Here is a 17,664-nt window from a genome sequence, read left to right on the forward strand (position 1 = left end):
ACAGGGTATCAATTTTCAGCGATTTACTAAAAAGATACAATACTGGTATTCAGTGCCATTGTTATGGTAGCCAAAGTTGGAGAAACCTCGTGCAAAACCTTTGTAATAGTGTTTTGGATGCCCTCCTGATGATACAGAAACAGGTGGTTGGGAGAGATCATGACCCATTCCTGCCCCTATACAAGATGACACAGTGCATAAAAATAAGGAACCAAAATAAGCAAACTGCTATGCTCAAGTCCTGCTTGGCAACCAAGATGCTGACCAGATGGGACCTTTGGTGTGATCCAGCAGGCTCATGCCCTTAACATAAAATACAAAATGTTTTGATCGCATGATTTAAATACAGAAGGTAACAAGCCAGTCAGAGAAAGCAAACCAGCGAGATTTACTGAAAACCGGGGATTTGTTAGTTTAATTCAAAGTTTGTACATTTATTGCACTGAATTTCAATATTTTACGTTTTGTTCAAATGAACTAAACCCATTACAATGGCGAAAATGGAATGTTAAGCCTCTTGCCAATGAGACTTAGAATATACATTTAAAAATCTGCTTTTTGACCAAGTTTTCACATAATATTTGAGGATGAAAACAAAATTTAATTTCAGTTTAACAGACTTTTAAACCTTTACCAGAGAAATGCAGATATGGTGGCTATGATTCAAATAACCCCTTTAAACACACTTCACTGGATTTTGCAGACTAGCTAATATTTTCCATCTTTCAGGGAATACTGATTTCCCCTATTAACACTTCTTTGTTGCAGGCCTGGCAAAAGCATGTAGGCTTCCAGAAAGGGAAACTAGAGATTTAGTGCTGGAGATCTGTTAACTCTTCATTTAAAATGCTGCTCTCTACCTAGCCCCAGAGCAAATTTATTCCTCCTGCCTTAACCATGTATGTGCGAACACTGGCATTAACACTAACAAAGCTGCACTGGCACAACCTGCCACCCCAAACTGCAAAGGACTGCACAGTCTTCATATACACAAATGGAGGCAAAAACTGTGGGCTGTAGCACATATGAAGAAGATAAAGCAAATAAAAGGGGGAATGAAACTAGGTTAATTTGTATTCTTGAAAACCTAAGTAAAATATTTATTTAAAAAAGAGAGACTAACCAGGCTTCCATCTACCTTGGATTCAAACCATGCTTAAGAGACAAAAATGTTCTGTTTCTGCTAATAAACAGTTACAGTACAATGGATTCCAGAGAAGAGGCGAAAGAAATACCCACAATCCCACAGCTTCTGATCCCTTAACCAGAGTTAAAAGATTATCAGTCTCTCTGCACAGAGTTTGCCCTACAGCTTTTTGACTAAAATCATTTTTCTGTAAATGCAAGATGTATCTAGTCTTCAAGCATGGTTGAAAACAGTGGAAGCTAGTACACTTTTTAAAAAATGCTGTAATTTCAATCTCTTTTCTGAATAAAGAATGCAATTTTTAGACAAAGATTTGGACTGGAAGAATAAGACTAAAAAGACCTCACCACAAACACTAAATCCCTTCATTTGTTGCCATGCTTCCATACACCACTTTGCTTGGGCTAACTGTTTGCTACTGGGGCTAAAAAGGAGGTTGTGAACATTACAATTAAACCTATTGGCTTCAGCGCAATGTTAAGTCTCTTGTAGGAAAATCCTGTGATGAAGGTATAAAAACTTTTGTAAACTTTCAATACTTTTTGTACAAAATTTTATTTTAGGGCTGTAAGGTTTCTTGAAGCAACTCTGCTTGTATCTCAGTTAGCAAAAATAAGTTAGCAGGATCATCTCAATTGGCTGCCTGCAGACCAAACAAGGCTTGTTCCGCTTCTTTAGCTTTTTTGCACATGTGAAACATGACAGGAGGTGTCCTGTCCTTCCGTGAACTATGCAACCATTTTTGGGCCGAGTTTGGCATATGACACAGGGCTCCACACCAGAAAGGGGTAAAACAAAATCAGTGCTTTCTTCTTTGACTTCAGCCTCTTCCTTCTCAGGTTCTTTATAGTCTTCTTGGCTTCCACAAAGCATACTGCTAGATGTAGAGGGCTGAGAATAGTCCTCACTTTTCTGAGAGTCAGAGCTCTGTTCTGAGTCGTCCTCTGCTTCATCTTCAGGTGTTTTCCCTTTCTTACAGTCAGGAACATCAAAGCCCTCCTCAGGATCCAGTGGTGTGTCATCTTCAATTTTGCCCTCTACAGACTTTTCCGTCTTCTTCTCAGGAAGCCAGTCTTCCTGAAGAGCCCAGCATTTTGGGCAATGGCGTGGAAGAGGCGGGTTCATTTTATTGCACTTGGAGCACTTCCAATAATCCTAGAGTCAATTAGACATGAAACAGTTAAGCTACCATTTACCAAAATAATAAAAAAAAGCAAAGATCAACCATTTTTCTCCTCTGCACAGTCAAGAAACATGGGTGATATCATCACATTAAGACATACTGAAATCAGTGTGCTTAGGTCCACTGATTTTAGTGACTCTATTTCAGGTATTATGAATACCGGGTATCATCTGCAGATATTACTACACCAAGGGAAGGAGCAGGGATGCTCAAGATAGGAAGCATGGGCTGCAATCCCACTAGCCTTCAGCATCATATAAATATTGATTGTGCAGACTATGGGCTAGCAGGTCTATCAGTTTATGTTGCTCAACAGAGGAACAGTTGCACTAGCAGAAAATTGTTTTGCAAGATGTGCAACAAAGTTACCAGCAACTTGCTTATAGTTTTGTGCAACAACGTTCCATTGGTGCAAACCATTTCACCTGTGCTATACAGTGGTACCTCAGGTTACATACGCTTCAGGTTACAGACTCTGCTAACCCAGAAATAGTACCTCGGGTTAAGAACTTTGCTTCAGGATGAGAACAGAAATCGTGCTCCGGTGGCGCAGTGGCAGCAGGAGGCCCCATTAGCTAAAGTGGTGCTTCAGGTTAAGAACAGTTTCAGGTTAAGAACGGACCTCTGGAACGAATTAAGTACTTAACCCGAGGTACCACTGTTCTGTACTGCCAAGCAACTTAGTGCTACAGTCAAATCTCAGCTCCTGAACACCAAAAAAATGGAAGTAAATGCTCTGGTTTTCGAATGTTTTTTGGAAGCCAAACATCCAACGCGGCTTTCACTTGAGAGCAGGAAGCTCCTGCAACCAGTCGGAAGCCGCGCCTTGGTTGTTGAACATTTCGGAAGCCAAACAGGCTTCTGGAACAGATTACATTCGACAACAGAGGTTTGACTGTAGTACATTGGATAAAACCCTTTGTCTAGCTGGCATCTACTGGGGAAAAGTTGCATGACTAGTTGGCTCTTGTGCATTGCCTGGTTAAATCTGACCTATCTCATTGGTATGACACCCATAAATTATAAGAGATCAACAGTCTATTCCTACTGTCCAACACACCCAGTATTCCTAATGTTAGCTGCTTTGATCTGCTATTTTACTGTTTTTTGCTTTGGACGTACCCATTTTCCAGCATAGCCTACCCACTAAAGCAACCTTTCCCAACCTTGCAGTCCAAAACATCTGGAATGCACAACTCCTATCAGCCTCAGCCAGCATGGTCATGCGGTCTGTGGCCAATGGGAATTGTAGTCAAACATTCAGAAGGCACCAGGTTGAGGAATGTTGCTCTAGCATATACAAAAACATCTAATTTTAAAAGCTGCAATTTACTCTAAATGAAGAAGTTACTTACACCTGGTGAAATTTCAGGATCATCATCAAATGAATCCACATCACTGTCTTCAGTTTGATATATAGTTACCTCATACATCTGATGGAAGAAAATGTTTAGATTCCAATTATACAAATATGCAAGGCGTTAGAACTCCAAAGAGACAAATTGTACTAGTGTAAACGTTGTATTTCTCTTCCATGAATTACTGAGGTTCCAACTGATTCCAACACTGCAAAAGATCACTGTGATCCTCTCTACCATTAAAATCTGCCTGGAATACAGACAATACTATATCAACAGGACAACATAATTTACCCTGTTGAGAAATTATGCAACTTTTTTTTTTGCAAAAACAATTAACAGTAAAAACTGGAGAGGGGAAAGAGGATGGTATGAAAAATTGTCGGAAAGCTTAACAAGGACTTCAAGTCAGTCTCTATAATCATCATCTTTTTTTAACCATTTATCAGATAACAATTTGTGCTTCTCAGAAACTTTTAGGAACTATAACTGTTAGGGGGGAAACTTACAAGAAAACCCATAAAGCATATTTGGAAAAGGTCCACAGGACAGTGGCAGTCAGAGCACATATTCTGATTCAATCCCAGGTAAATGGATGTCATTGGAAAGGCTTTGGTCTAAGATGCGAGTGGCTGCCAGTCTGAGTCAAGCGTTCACAGATTTTCTTCACTACCATTCCAATTAACTTTAATTCTCCTACCTCATCATCTTCTTCTGTAAGCTCAGATTCTTCTTCATTGATACTGTAGTTTTCTGAACAGATGGATTCAACCTCAAACTCAACACTGAATTGATCTGAAACAGAATCCTCATCCAGCCAGTCTGCTGTTTCACTTAAACTGTCATGATCCTGGAAGAGGCCAAGGTGTAATAATGTCCTTTTAGTCAAGTTTGTAACTAGAACTAACAGTAATGAAATTAATGGCCTATTCCTATTCCTGTAAAATACATTGATGCAATAATCATGGAAATAAGGGAAGAGCTGCTTAAAGTAACAGAAATAAACCTGTGTCAATATGGGGAGACAAATCAATTGCAGCAAAATTCTGTGTAACCGGTTTGCATTTTCCAACCAGACTAGTTTGTTACCGGTCAGAGATGAATGAGCTGCGGCAGAATTCCAGTGCAAGAAAAGCTGATCTTTTATTATCTGTTGCAACAGAGTCTTTCTCTCCCCGTCCCCCACCCCTTGTCAGGAGGTGAAGGACCCAGAACAAGGAAAACCCCATCTTTTTAAAGGTTTGCATTTTTGGCATGGAGGAGGACACCCTCTTCTGCAAGTGTCAGGGTCACCTGGGATAAGTGTCATGGTTACATCACATACTAGGTGGAGTCAGGTAGAGCGGAGTGTCAAATGCCTGAAGATCAGCATGTTTCACACAGTTCCAGAAAGAGTTTACACAAAGTATTGACATTGAAAATAGAACTTGGGGTAGTCAACATGATAACAGCTGTGCTCAGCAGGATCCGGAGATTGATTTTATGTAGAGTACCTGAGCAAACAGGGCAACCTTCTAGGGCGACTAACACATTGCAGATTCTGGGAGCTTCCCTGATGGGCATCCTGCCAACATGACCCTAGGCTTCGGGAATTATGGGAGACCCAAAGATTCTCACAATGCAACATAACACACACACACACACACACACACACACACACACGCACGCACACGAGTGCGCGCGCGCGCACACACACACACACACACACACACAAAACTATAGGCTCACAAATAATACATTTACAAGTGATCTTATACATAGTTCCATAGAGAAATTCAGGTTTTCCTTGTTTAAGCAGGCTAGAGTTAAAGTATCTGGCCTAAATGTTGAAAAAAGGTGAGGGCATGTGTAGGGTGGTGCTTTGAGTTGAGGTAAGGATACACTTATTTCATGTGCTTCCTGGAGACGTGGCAGGGCACACAGCGATGAATAGAGGGGAAAAGGGGGATATGTAATGGGCATTTTTCTGGTAACAAGCCTCCCTTTGGGAGCATGGTAAGCTTTTCATATGATGAGATACATATCACTGCATATTAGTAGCTGTCCAAATATGAACAGATTCTGACAACCAAAAATATGTACCACCACGTTAAATGTTTTGCTGCAATGACAATCTCCAGAAAAAAACATTATCAATGGGGTTTGAGAAAGAGAGCAAGCAGGAGCATGGGCCTCTGCACTGAGGAGATGAAACTGGAACACTGGTTTACATGAACAGGCTGACACAGTGGGACATTATGAGTTATGTGTCTCAATTCACCCAGGCAGCTACCAAGTGATTTTAAGCTTTCAAGTTAGATCCTTATATTTGCTTTGACTAAGGTACTATACATTTCTGAAAACACTTAGTAGTAACAATAGTACTGGAGAAACAAATGTCATCCTAAAATGTGACTTAGAGCTCATTCTGTTTTAACATTTGCTAAGCACCAGTAGATTAAGATACTGAGAACAATCAGCTCAGACTGCTCCCACCTAAGTATTCAAACACTAATTTTGCTACATAATTGGAAGAAGGTCATCCATATGGGAAAAGTTCAAACTTTAATAGTCAGCAATTCAGTGAAACTATCTCTTTTCTGATGCTGTTATTTTTGTTCAGCAGAATTTGGTTTCATTGTTGAAAATGGTCATAACCATTACCAAATGGAAAAGATTCAGGCTGTGACCAAAACATATTGGGCGTGGGTGCAAATAGTTTTCAGTAGTTGTTCAAGTATTCTAGACAGCTTAGCACATAAAAAACCCATTAATGGACCTTACTATTTCTGAATACATGAGATGACTGAATGCTTCCTGTATTTTGGGGTTTTGTTTTTCTTTGTTTTGCTTTTTTTTTGGGGGGGGGGGAGGTGAAAAACAGCAAATTGCAGAGAAGAGTAGCCTAGAGAACTTCTCTCTGGCATACTACATTCTGTATACACGGGGACAATTCTACAGTACACTGGAAGGGCAGGTGAAAAAGAGGGCAGGGTTCCAGCTTGTTTAACAGCTGTGCAGAACAGGCAATTTCAGCAGGTAATTTGCATGACAAGCTATAACTTCTGAATTTCACTCTTCCACACAACTATGAAATGTGCAGGAGCACTGTCCTCTATTTCATCTGGTGATACAATTTTAAGATGCAACAAGGACCTAAAAAAAAAAGGGAGAGACTTAAAGAAAATACCGTAGTTTCCTCATGAAAGTCCATTACTACTTACCGGACTTGATGAAGAGCCTGTGGAAGTGCTGATGTTGCTAAGATCACAAGGTAAACCGCTTACTACACACCATGAAAGACTTTCATCAAATGTAAGGGAAATGCTGTCTGATCTATGCCGTTTCGGTCTTTCATCATTCTTATCTTCTAAAGGACTTTCTTCTGCAGGATTAAAAAAACCCAACCTCTTAGCAAATACAGTGGTACCTCTGGTTACGGACGCTTCAGGTTACAGATTCCGCTAACCCAGAAGTAGTACCTCGGGTTAAGAACTTTGCTTCAGGATGAAAACAGAAATTGTGCAGCAGTGGCGCGGCGGCGGCAGCAGCAGCAGCAGCAGCAGCAGCAGCAGTGGGAGGCCCCATTACCTAAAGTGGTACTTCAGTTTCATGTTAAGAACGGACCTCCGGAACGAATTAAGTTCTTAACCCGAGGTACCGCTGTACTTCTACAAGTTTTGCAGTTCCTGATTTTGGTATGGGACTTCTTGGTTCAGTCCCTCCCCTCCCCTTCTGCCATGTTATCCCAAAGCATCCAAAAGTACTGATGCCCCTAAGACTTCTCACTGCAATAATATAATTTTCATCACTCCGCATTTACTGTTTAGTGTTAGAAGCTTGCACAGAAGCCACTGGCATTCCAATGTAACCAGCACAGCAATTATATAGCACAATCAGATACATATCTACTCAGAAATCATTTAATTCAATGGTGCTTACACCCAGGTAAGTGAATATAGGACTGCAGCTGTAAAGATGCATAGGAAATTTTACATTTAAGGTGTTGGAAGAGATAATATTTAAATCTCTGAGTGAGGTCCATATTCTCAGTATAGCACACTTGCTTTAAATAACTTTCTCAGTCTCAGGTCCCATTTGGAAATGCAAATAATCACTTCCTCTACACTGCTATTATGGCAAATGCAAATAACTATAATGTACACAAGTACTGTTATGAATATTAAAGTAAGAATTTCAAAAGGTTGAAGAAAACTAACAAGCAACTCAAATACAAACAGCTAACATCAGAAGCACTTGTGGACAAGAAGATTTCAGTTTTCACAAGTTTCTTGGGTGATAAACTTAGCTGAAATAAGGATTATGTCCCCACAAAAGCTAGGGAAAAGCAGGAATCCAGAAGTGTTTTTTGCCCACACTGACACCCAGTTATAAGTAGGCAGCTATATGTCTGCTCAAAAAGGATGGTAAGCTATGACAAGTTATCACCCAGAACATTGGAGTGAGATGTGCAAAACAGAAGGTGTGGAACTTAGGCCATGGCTCGAAGGGTTGCTCTACTGGGATTTTCAAATAATCGCTTCCACTGAGACACCAGGAAACCAACCCTCAAGTTTGAAGCAGCAAAAAGTCACTCTTCTCACAAACATTTAACTTTGTGTGTTCTGTCACTGACTTGAGTTTTGGATACCTGAGCTACTATAAGCACTGAAACCGATAAAGCAGAAGGCTGTGCTCACCTGTTTCACTGTGTGCTCTTCTCCTAGAAGAACTGGCTTCACTGGATTCTTGCACTGATTCCTGTTTAATTAAAAACAAACAAATAAGCCAAACCCCTCAGATATCTCTTTAATCTTTACCATTCCAGATGTTATACTTGAAAGTGTGGAAATAAAGAATATAACATGTAATTAAAATTACCTTTATAGTATTTCCATTTTCTACTTGCCACCTGGACTGATTCACAGATGTGTTAAGATTACTAGAGCCTTCAAAAAGAAATGCATATTGGAAGTCACCAAAAAGGGACAGCAGGAGGTTCAAATACACATTTAAGAACAAACGGATTAATACACTGCAATTCCATAAATATAAATTGCTCAAAATCCTAATTCAGGAATAAAGTATGTATTGGAGTAATGCAGAGACATGTGAACAGCAAAAAAATTGTAATAACCTATAAGACAAATCAATGAAGCTTATTTATTGCTTTACATGAATTAATCCTCAAATTCAAGATCCTTTCTATGTTCATCATTTAAAAACTGAATCCAACTACAACAAATTTTGAGAAATTTGGGGATGGAAAAGGATACAACTTGAAATCACACTTATATTTTGTATGATTTGTGCATATGATTCACAAATGACAACAACTGCATGGTGGCAAGCAGGTGCATTCTGGAAGACTGGGTTCATCCAGACATTTGGATCTGTTCAGGACCTTAATTGTGGTATTTTAATGAGTGGAATACTAGTTCTATTTTCAACCCACATATGGGTAAATCAGCTTTCTTACTAGCCACTTATTCATCACTGTCCTAACGGTTCCTATTTATAATTCTTGTGAAAAGCCCAGCAGATAGGTATCCCAATCCAAATAATCCATTTTAGGTGGGGCAGTACAAACTCCCAGCTGTTCTTTTTATAGATTGTTGGTTCTAGTCTTTCTTTTTAAAAAATATGATTTTTATTACATTTTCTGTTTTACAATTTCAAATAAACATTTTACATACTTAAAGATATCAGTGACTTCTCTTCTTCTCTTTCCATGGTTCATTTTGCATATCTTATATCCCTGCATGTTTTCCAAAAACTATACCATTGTTTTTCCATTATTACATCCATCAAAACCTATTTACACTGTTGAATTTATGTACGCAATTCTTTTCCATGTAGTTTCAGTTACAGATGAAACAGTAATCCACACCAGTTAAAACTGGTGAAGGATACATGGATTATCCCATTTACTATTTATTTGCTTTCCATCATGGAACCCAGGGCAGCATACATGAAGTTCTTGGGTAGTTACCAACCCAGACACTATCCAGAAACTGACCTGCTTAGCTTCCTCAAGGTGATGTCAAACCAACCCAAATCAACCTTACTGCACAACTTAAAATTATCACGTCCTTCCCTCATCCAGGATAAAGAAAAGCATCATTATAGCAAACTAGCTTACCTTGCTGACTGACTGCTGTCAGGTTTTTAGAAATCATCAAACGTAGTTGCCTTAAAAAAAAAAAAAGTTAAAGTTTATGAACCAAATAGTTATATGCTTTCGACATCTTGGTTAAAAAAACCCTGGACCCACCCCATGCCTAATAGCAGTTCAAATTATGTGATCTTTCCCCTGTCAATTACCTACCGTATTTTTCGCTCCATAAGACACTTTTTTCCTCCTAAAAAGTAAGGGGAAATGTCTGTGCGCCTTATGGAGCGAATGTGTGGTTGATCCCTTTCTGGCCCCGCCCCCTTGCCCAGGGCCCATAACATTGAATGTTCTGCAGACGGAGGCTGTTTCCCCAGCGACATGTGACTGGCTGATTAGATTATCTGTCTGGAAACTGTAGAAACCGCTCCCTTTCCTTTCCTAAAGAAGCTGCAGAACTATGAGTTGAACCCCATAAAAACAGGATTTTTTTACCTTTGCAAAGTAAGCCCAACAACTTTGAGCTGATCCTCAAAAAACAGGGTGTTTCCCCCTTGCAAAAGAAGCTGCACAACTTTGAGATGATCCACCTAAAAATGGGGCTTTTCCCCTTTGCAAAAGAAGCTGCAAAACTGTGAGCTGATCCTCAAAAAACCAGGGCTTTTCCCCTTTGCAAAAGAAGCTGCACAACTGTGAGCTGATCACCCCAAAAATGGGGCTTCCCCCCTTTCCTCCTCTAAAAACTAGGTGCCTCTTATGGTCAGGTGCGTCTTTTGGAGCAAAATTTGTATATTAGCCTCTGATAAAATACAGATGGTCATATTACATCAAGTGACCCAATATTTTTACCCCATGTTTTCCAATTTTCTTAATATGTTGTACACTTGTTGAATGATCAAAACTAAGTTTAAATCTAAAATTTAAATGAAATGAAGTATTAACAATAATTATTTAAAAGTGTTACTTCTATCATGCAACAGCAAGCTATCCCTCTGCTTTGAAACACATTTTTAAAAGAAAAGCCTGACTAGCTTTTCAGATACTTTTTAATTGAATAATTTTCTAAAGAAATGCCCGAAGTAACTGATATTATAGTTTGAAGTCTTGTTTATTCTGTTATATTTTACTCTAAGAAGACCCATTTATCCTAAATAGAACTCAATAAGGCAAACATGTACAAAATATTTCTTTCTTAATGTGATCCCATTGAGATCCCAAAATGAAATTTTGCAGGTAGCTCTTAGAAATATTAACTAATCAATACATTTTTGGGGACTTTTTAATCATATTAATTTTAATCACTTATTAAATTTTTAAATGTTGTAACTTAACTTTAAAATTTAAAGTAAGCCCATCACGTGACATATCATGTTAAAGCCCATCAAGTTCTGAAGAGATTGGTATTTTTAGTTTTGAAACATCTCAACTCTGGGCTGAGTTTTAAAGGTTTTTGTGTAGTCTGGTGGCAAGGCCAAAATTGTCAAATTTTTGAAATTTAAAACCCTCATAACTCAAACATGGTATGAAATAAAAAATTAACATTTTAGATTTAAACTTAGTTGTGATCATTCAAAAAGTGTACAAAATATTAAGAAAATTGGAAGACAAGAGGTAAAAACCTGGATCATTTGATACTGATTGAACCTTAAAGGCTAGAGCCTTTTAAAAATAAAGGATTATAAAGGCTTTGCTTACTTTACATCAATGCTACTGAATGAGGACAACACAGTAAGTGGGATTCAGGTCTAAGAAATAAAGGCACAGAACTGGACATCCCAGTCATCAGGCAACTCATAGCAGCATCTAAAGGAGGAATAAGCACTCTCCAAAAGATCTTAGATACAATAGGGCTGTTTCAATATGTAGGCCTGGTTCACACATCATGGTAAGCCAAACAGAGAACAAACCTTGGCTATAGATAGTGGTTAAGGAGAGCACTTGGTGTTTTGGGGTGGAGGGTAGAAAACTGAATATCTGGCATGTAAGAATGTGCCAGTAAGATAACACATGTGCTCAGCATTTAATACCAGGCTGCAAAAAATATTTTTACCTGCATTCTTTTATAGAAAAACTCTGTACTCCAAAGATATCACCCAGAAGATCATTTGCACAGTGGACAATATGTTGCTGCTTTTCATCATACAAACGTTTAGACATAATATATTGACCAATATAGAACATTACCTGTAAGAGCAAAAATAAAACAATGCACTTTTCTGTAATACAAGATCAACTAGCACACTTCCTAGTTGAGCTCAAGAGTATTACTATACACATTTTAACTAAAATTGTTTCTCATCAAGCCATAGCACAATCAAGAATTTGAACCTAAGGTTAAGTTATGTAGGTAAAAAGGCAGAACTGAGAAGAACCTACAGCGATAAACTTCTATTTATCTTTTAAGGAGTTGTGTTTAATTGCCGTTTCATTTTTATATGAATTTCTATTGATTGTTACAGGTTACATATTAAGTTTCACCACAATATTCTCTGCAATAACCCTAACTTACCTCCTTCATAGTAAAAGTCTCCTTTTCTGCACCAGCAAGCTTCAGAAGTTGCAGCAGCAACGGCTTGGGTTTAACCTGGAAACATAAAAAGACGCAGCTGGATTTAAACGGTGATGTTCCTGTTCAAGATTTGGGGGGGGGGGGGGAGGCGGTAGCACCGTAACAAAACGAAACAAAAAACCCACAAAGGAAGAGGCAAATCCTTTAAATGAAACGGGTTTGCGTGGTCCTAGCAGGTTTCCTGCAAACCTAAAAATCAAACATTTGCACAAGAGTCCCCGGGGCAAAGGCTCCCCCCAAATACTGACCAACTTCTCCGGACGCGTTTGGCTGCTGCCAGATGTGCCCTCGATGGGCTGGTCGGTAGTAGAGGCCATCTTAGTCGTATTGCACGTTTCCCTGTGAGGATTAGAAGGAACTTCGGTTAGGTTCAGCGGTTACGGGTTTATGTCCGTCCCCCGCAAAGTGTCCCCGCCAACAAGCGGAGCCGCATAAAGCCCTCCGGTCGCCCGTCTCCTCACCCGGGTTAGACCGCCGCTTCCGAAAGAAACGCAGCGAAAGGCCCCGCCTGGGGTCGAGTATGAAGAGCGTCGCCTACAACTTCGTCCGGGGCAAGTCCGGGCTTCGCTCCCCTGGCTGACCGCGGCCCGACATGCCCGAGCATGACTCGCAAGATCAACACTGAGTCAGGCGGGACTCCTCCCCACATAAACATACACACTGCCCTTTCCCTCCTTCTCCGTACCTCAACGGGTCTCCCTCAGGAAGGGCCCTCGCCTCAGTTCTCCCAGGCAGGCTCCGCTTCACCCACCCACACGCACGCGTCTACCTCAACAGCCGAGGAGGCCGAATTCCACGCCGAAGGCCGCCATTTCAGGCCCGACAACACGGCCATGCCCTGCCTGGGTTTTGCCGCGGCGCGAGCAACTGGCTTCTTGGGGCGGCGTCTCTCGAGCGCCCCCGTCGGCCCTGCCCAACCCGGCAGCCGGTTCTTTGCGCCAGTGGCGCGCTTCACGGCCTTTCCTGCAGTGTTTCGGGGGCCGTTTCCCCCCGCTTGGTAGGGTGCGTGTTGAAGAGGGCCTATTCCGAAGGAACTGTCGAATACATTGTTCGTGAAATGCCGCCGCGGCCTTGTCTTTCAAGGAGCCTGTCCCGACAGGCGGGCAGGCTGGTTCCTCCTTGGCGCCACCCCAGGAAGGAGCGGGGCGCCTCGCGGGATGGGAGGGTGGCGACGCGGTGCCTCTGCTGCAAGGCGGCCTCCTTACTGCCACGCTGCGCTTATACCAGAGACAGTAATTGGCTGTGCTCTTCACTTGTAGTGGCGGTGTGTGTGTGGAGATTTAAAGTCCTGGGTATGTGTGTTTTTTACAACGCTGAACATTCCTGCGGTTGGGACCCCGCTACGCAGGTGAGACTCCTCTTCCGACCTATATTCTCATCTCTAGCCCAGATCAGACCATTAAAGTGATACATGCAGCTGCCTATGCGCCACAGCCATATATACACACACGCTCAAACCCTCAAACTGATCCTGTGCGTTTGTTTTGTGTTACCAGAAAAATGCCCATTGCATGCCCCCCCCCCACTTTCTGGTTTCTATACATCTTGTTTTGTGCCGTCCTGCGTCCCACCACATGTCCCCAGGATGCACATAAAGTGCGCCCTTATGTCGCCCAAAGCACCACACTACATATGCTCTCCAAGGAATCCACCCTGCTCTCCCTTACCTGTTTGTCTGGTTCTAATGGAGGCATGGATCCCCCCCCTTTCTTCGTCATTTAAGCCAGATACTTTCACTCTAGCCTTATTAAAAACAAGGGAAAGTTTAATTTCTCTATGGAACAATGTATAGAATTGTTTAATAAATGTCTACACCCTCCATAATCCTCCTTGCCTGAGATCATGTAGGCTGCTACCTGTTGGCTTAATTAAGGTTGCAAACCTGCACCTAGTTTCCTTAAGTAAGCCCCACTGCGTTCAGTGGGAATTACTTTTGAGTAGACAGTAAAGAAGACTGCAGTGTAATTGTGCTATTATCAGCTAAAGAGAGGAGCGGGTAGTATGCCCCAAACAGTCAAGATCCGCTAATGGTTAGCATGAGTTGATTCCCAAAGACAACGACCACACTTCTAGCAGGTTCAGGTTAGACATGGACACTGTGCAAACTCTACATCCAAAACAAACTAGGTTATATGGATAAAAAGGGGATGGGGCAGATAGAACAGGGAGAATGCAAAATTAGAACGAGAAATAATACTTTTGTACTTTTTTACTTCCATTTAAAACCTGTTCATGACTCACCTCATTAGCCCTTATCAGCCAACATTCATAGAAACATTGAATTGTAGAGTATGGATCCCAATGGTCATATAGTCCAACCCCCTGCAATGCAGAAATTCTGCCCACTGCCCCTGGGTGGGATTGAACCACCAACCTTCTGGTTAACAGTGACATACTGACCCATTGCGCCAGGCTCAATTATGGGCAAGTGTTCTTCTAACCTCTGCCCTTTCCTCCAGCAGCCCTTGAGATTTTATCAAGTTGGAAAAACTAGCTTACTTTTGAAACAGGATTTTAAAGGAGGAAGTTGGAAGGTGGGGCAACAAATCGCTTCTGCGAGCAGAATGCTGAAGGCTATAGCTTGTGAAAGAAGTCACAAGGTCTTTAAAAAAAAAAAAAAAAGAGCTGTCCCAGCTAAGTCGCACACCAGGCTAAACGGCATTTCAGAAATTATTAAGATGTTTTTGCTTTTTAAAAACCCCCAGCAGTCATGTTGTCAATGAGGAAGTTAGCTTTCTGAAGAAATTGGCATCTTGTAGAAACAAGACATGAAAACAAAGTCAGTGAATTGAGAGAGAAATGCTAGTTACTTAAGCAGTTACCCACCAACCACTAAAAGTACTAAAGTTGCTTGTAACATAATGAACACTCCTCATTTTGGCATATCTCCAGTGGAAAACCACCATGGTGACAGTGTGCTTGCTTTAGTGTTACCCTAAGTGCGCACAGTACCCAAGCATAAGCCATGCAAACTCGAGTCCATGTCATGCATAATGGATTGTGCAGTTTTCAACTGTTTGTACAGGTGAAGGGATAGCAATAGGAGGCAAAGGTATTGTTTGCGAGTTAAAAGGTAAAAGGTAAAGGACCCCTGGACAGTAAAGTCCAGTCAAAGGCAATTATGGGGTTGCGGCACTCATCTTGCTTTCAGGCTGAGGGAGCCAGTGTTTGTCCACAGACAGCTTTCTGGGTCATGACTAAACCGCTTCTGGCGCAACGGAACACCGTGACAGAAACCAGAGTGCATGGAAACACCATTTACCTTCCTGCCACAGCAATACCTATTTATCTATTTGCACTGGCGTGCTTTTGAACTGCTAGGTTGGCAGGAGCTAGGACAGAGCAACAGGAGCTCACCCCATTGTGGGGATTTGAACCAACCTTCCGATCGGCAAGCCCAAGAGGCTCTGTGACTTAGACCACAGCGCCACCCGCGTCCCAGTAAATCAGGATACCCAAGAGTTGCAGATCAGATAATCCTACTCTGATGCATAATAATAATAATTTGTTGGAAGCCGCCCAGAGTGACTGGGGAAACCCAGCCAGATGGGCAGGGTATAAATTCATTATTATTATTATTAATGAAACAAGTTTCTGGCAAGGTTGATTAAACAGCTGAGTTTCACAAGGGATCCATGAAGAAAGTTTAGACAAATTTCCCAAACAAAGCTGAAGACATAAACACATTAGGAGCACACTCTGTTCTAATAAGTGCATCAAGTAGATTAGGTAAAATAGTGGGAAAGTGCCATGTATTTAATTGGGTGCGAAATCATGTCATTTGTACTGACATCTTCCAAATATTTATTGTGTCTTATAACATCAGGCTCAATTCACTTAGATTTCCAAACCCCCAACCCATCATGGGTTTTGACCCATGTTAGATGGGGATTCAGTTCCCTAACTCTTAATTTCGGAAGCAAATTCCAGAGATTTCCCCTCAACTCATCACCTCGCTCCCCATGCTTACTGTTTTTATACTTCATTGAACCACTCCTCCAATCCACTCTCTAATCTGGGAAATACACAGTAACTCACCTTCCACAAAACCCAGCAGTGAAGGAACAGGGATTAATGAGGTTAGCTGGACATAGCAACAGGAGAGGCAATCATCTCTGTCTTTGGAAGTCTTAAGCTTCATAACCTCAGGACAGCTCAGAGGGAGTTTAACGGTGTTTGTGGCCATGAAGAATTTGGTAAATTACAGTAGGGAAAATGTGCAATGTGCCTTAAGTATTTTCTGCCTCATACATTCTAAACATTTGCACCAGGCAGTAAGACATTAAGGAATGTAGGCTGCTTCTGTTCTTATAGAATAGAATCATAGAGTTGGAAGAGACCACAAGGGCCATCGAGTCCAACCCCCTGCCAAGCAGGAAACACCATCAGAGCACTCCTGACATATGGTTGTCAAGCCTCTGCTTAAATACCTCCAAAGAAGGAGACTCCACCACACTCCCTGGCAGCAAATTCCACTGTCGAACAGCTCTTACTGTCAGGAAGTTCTTCCTAATGTTTAGGTGGAATCTTCTTTCTTGTAGTTTGGATCCATTGCTCCGTGTCCGCTTCTCTGGAGCAGCAGAAAACAACCTTTCTCCCTCCTCTAGGTGACATCCTTTTATATATTTGAACATGGCTATCATATCACCCCTTAACCTCCTCTTCTCCAGGCTAAACATGCCCAGCTCCCTTAGCCGTTCCTCATAAGGCATCGTTTCCAGGCCTTTGACCATTTTGGTTGCCCTCCTCTGGACACGTTCCAGTTTGTCAGTGTCCTTCTTGAACTGTGGTGTCCAGAACTGGACACAGTACTCCAGGTGAGGTCTGACCAGAGCAGAATACAGTGGCACTATTACTGTATTATGAAAGATAATTTCATATATTACTGTATATGAAAGAGGCCTGTGTGTCTCTAAGACAGAGATCTGATTCAACAGAAAAGCGTAGTGCCTCTACTATTTATGGTTAATGTACAACCAAAACAAAGTGCAGAACAGAGCTGAGATGTACAAGTTTTTGATAAAGATTGGTAAGACAAGATGTCAATTTTGCACTAGTGGAATGGTTAGAAATCTGTTTATGGCAAAGTGAGCATATGACTCATAACTTCTCATCCTATGATTATGAAAAATATATAGGGGAACATCAGATATAGAATTGCAGAAGTGCACGTAATATTAGTTTTGCATTGTAGAGGCAGCAACCTTTAACAATACTGTTCTCTTAAATGAAAGCACCACCACCATATCCATAGCTCTTAAATAACTTAAAAGGGAGACAAATTATACTGTTTCAAAGAAAGTCCTTAGGCAAGGC

General features: G+C 41.2%; 1 protein-coding gene across 4 annotated transcripts; it reads right to left on the reverse strand.

The window, feature by feature from the left end:
• Nucleotides 1-1,683: 1,683 nt before the first annotated feature.
• On the reverse strand, nucleotides 1,684-14,773 carry MDM2 (MDM2 proto-oncogene). Of its 4 annotated transcripts, none has more exons than XM_080972028.1 (11): nucleotides 14,749-14,773; nucleotides 12,597-12,687; nucleotides 12,289-12,363; nucleotides 11,830-11,963; nucleotides 9,810-9,859; nucleotides 8,549-8,616; nucleotides 8,368-8,428; nucleotides 6,892-7,052; nucleotides 4,389-4,538; nucleotides 3,686-3,763; nucleotides 1,684-2,302 (listed from the first exon to the last, which is right to left on the reverse strand). In XM_080972028.1, exons 2-11 carry the CDS (start codon nucleotides 12,663-12,665, stop codon nucleotides 1,751-1,753), a joined length of 1,398 nt encoding a protein of 465 aa, XP_080828154.1. In that variant the 5' UTR covers nucleotides 12,666-12,687; nucleotides 14,749-14,773; the 3' UTR covers nucleotides 1,684-1,750. The 4 variants fall into 4 exon arrangements, with proteins under 4 accessions (XP_080828154.1, XP_080828153.1, XP_080828151.1 ...); XM_080972027.1 differs by lacking the exon at nucleotides 14,749-14,773 and adding an exon at nucleotides 13,118-13,542; XM_080972025.1 differs by lacking the exon at nucleotides 14,749-14,773 and adding an exon at nucleotides 13,034-13,541.
• Nucleotides 14,774-17,664: the final 2,891 nt, after the last annotated feature.

Source organism: Podarcis pityusensis, assembly GCF_964106645.2.
Source record: "Podarcis pityusensis genome assembly, chromosome: 10".
In the NCBI taxonomy this organism is placed as follows: Eukaryota; Metazoa; Chordata; class Lepidosauria; order Squamata; family Lacertidae; genus Podarcis; species Podarcis pityusensis.

What these genes read in the sequence shown, in the direction of transcription:
- MDM2 (XM_080972028.1), bottom strand. Translation starts at nt 12,665, where the DNA reads ATGGCCTCTACTACCGACCAGCCCATCGAGGGCACATCTGGCAGCAGC. An exon ending in TTACAGAAGAAGATGATGAG is followed by an intron (nt 3,764 to 4,388) that starts GTAGGAGAATTA and finishes TTCTTCCATCAG; the next exon opens with ATGTATGAGGTAACTATATA. An exon ending in ATCCTGAAATTTCACCAGGT is followed by an intron (nt 2,303 to 3,685) that starts GTAAGTAACTTC and finishes AATTGACTCTAG; the next exon opens with GATTATTGGAAGTGCTCCAA.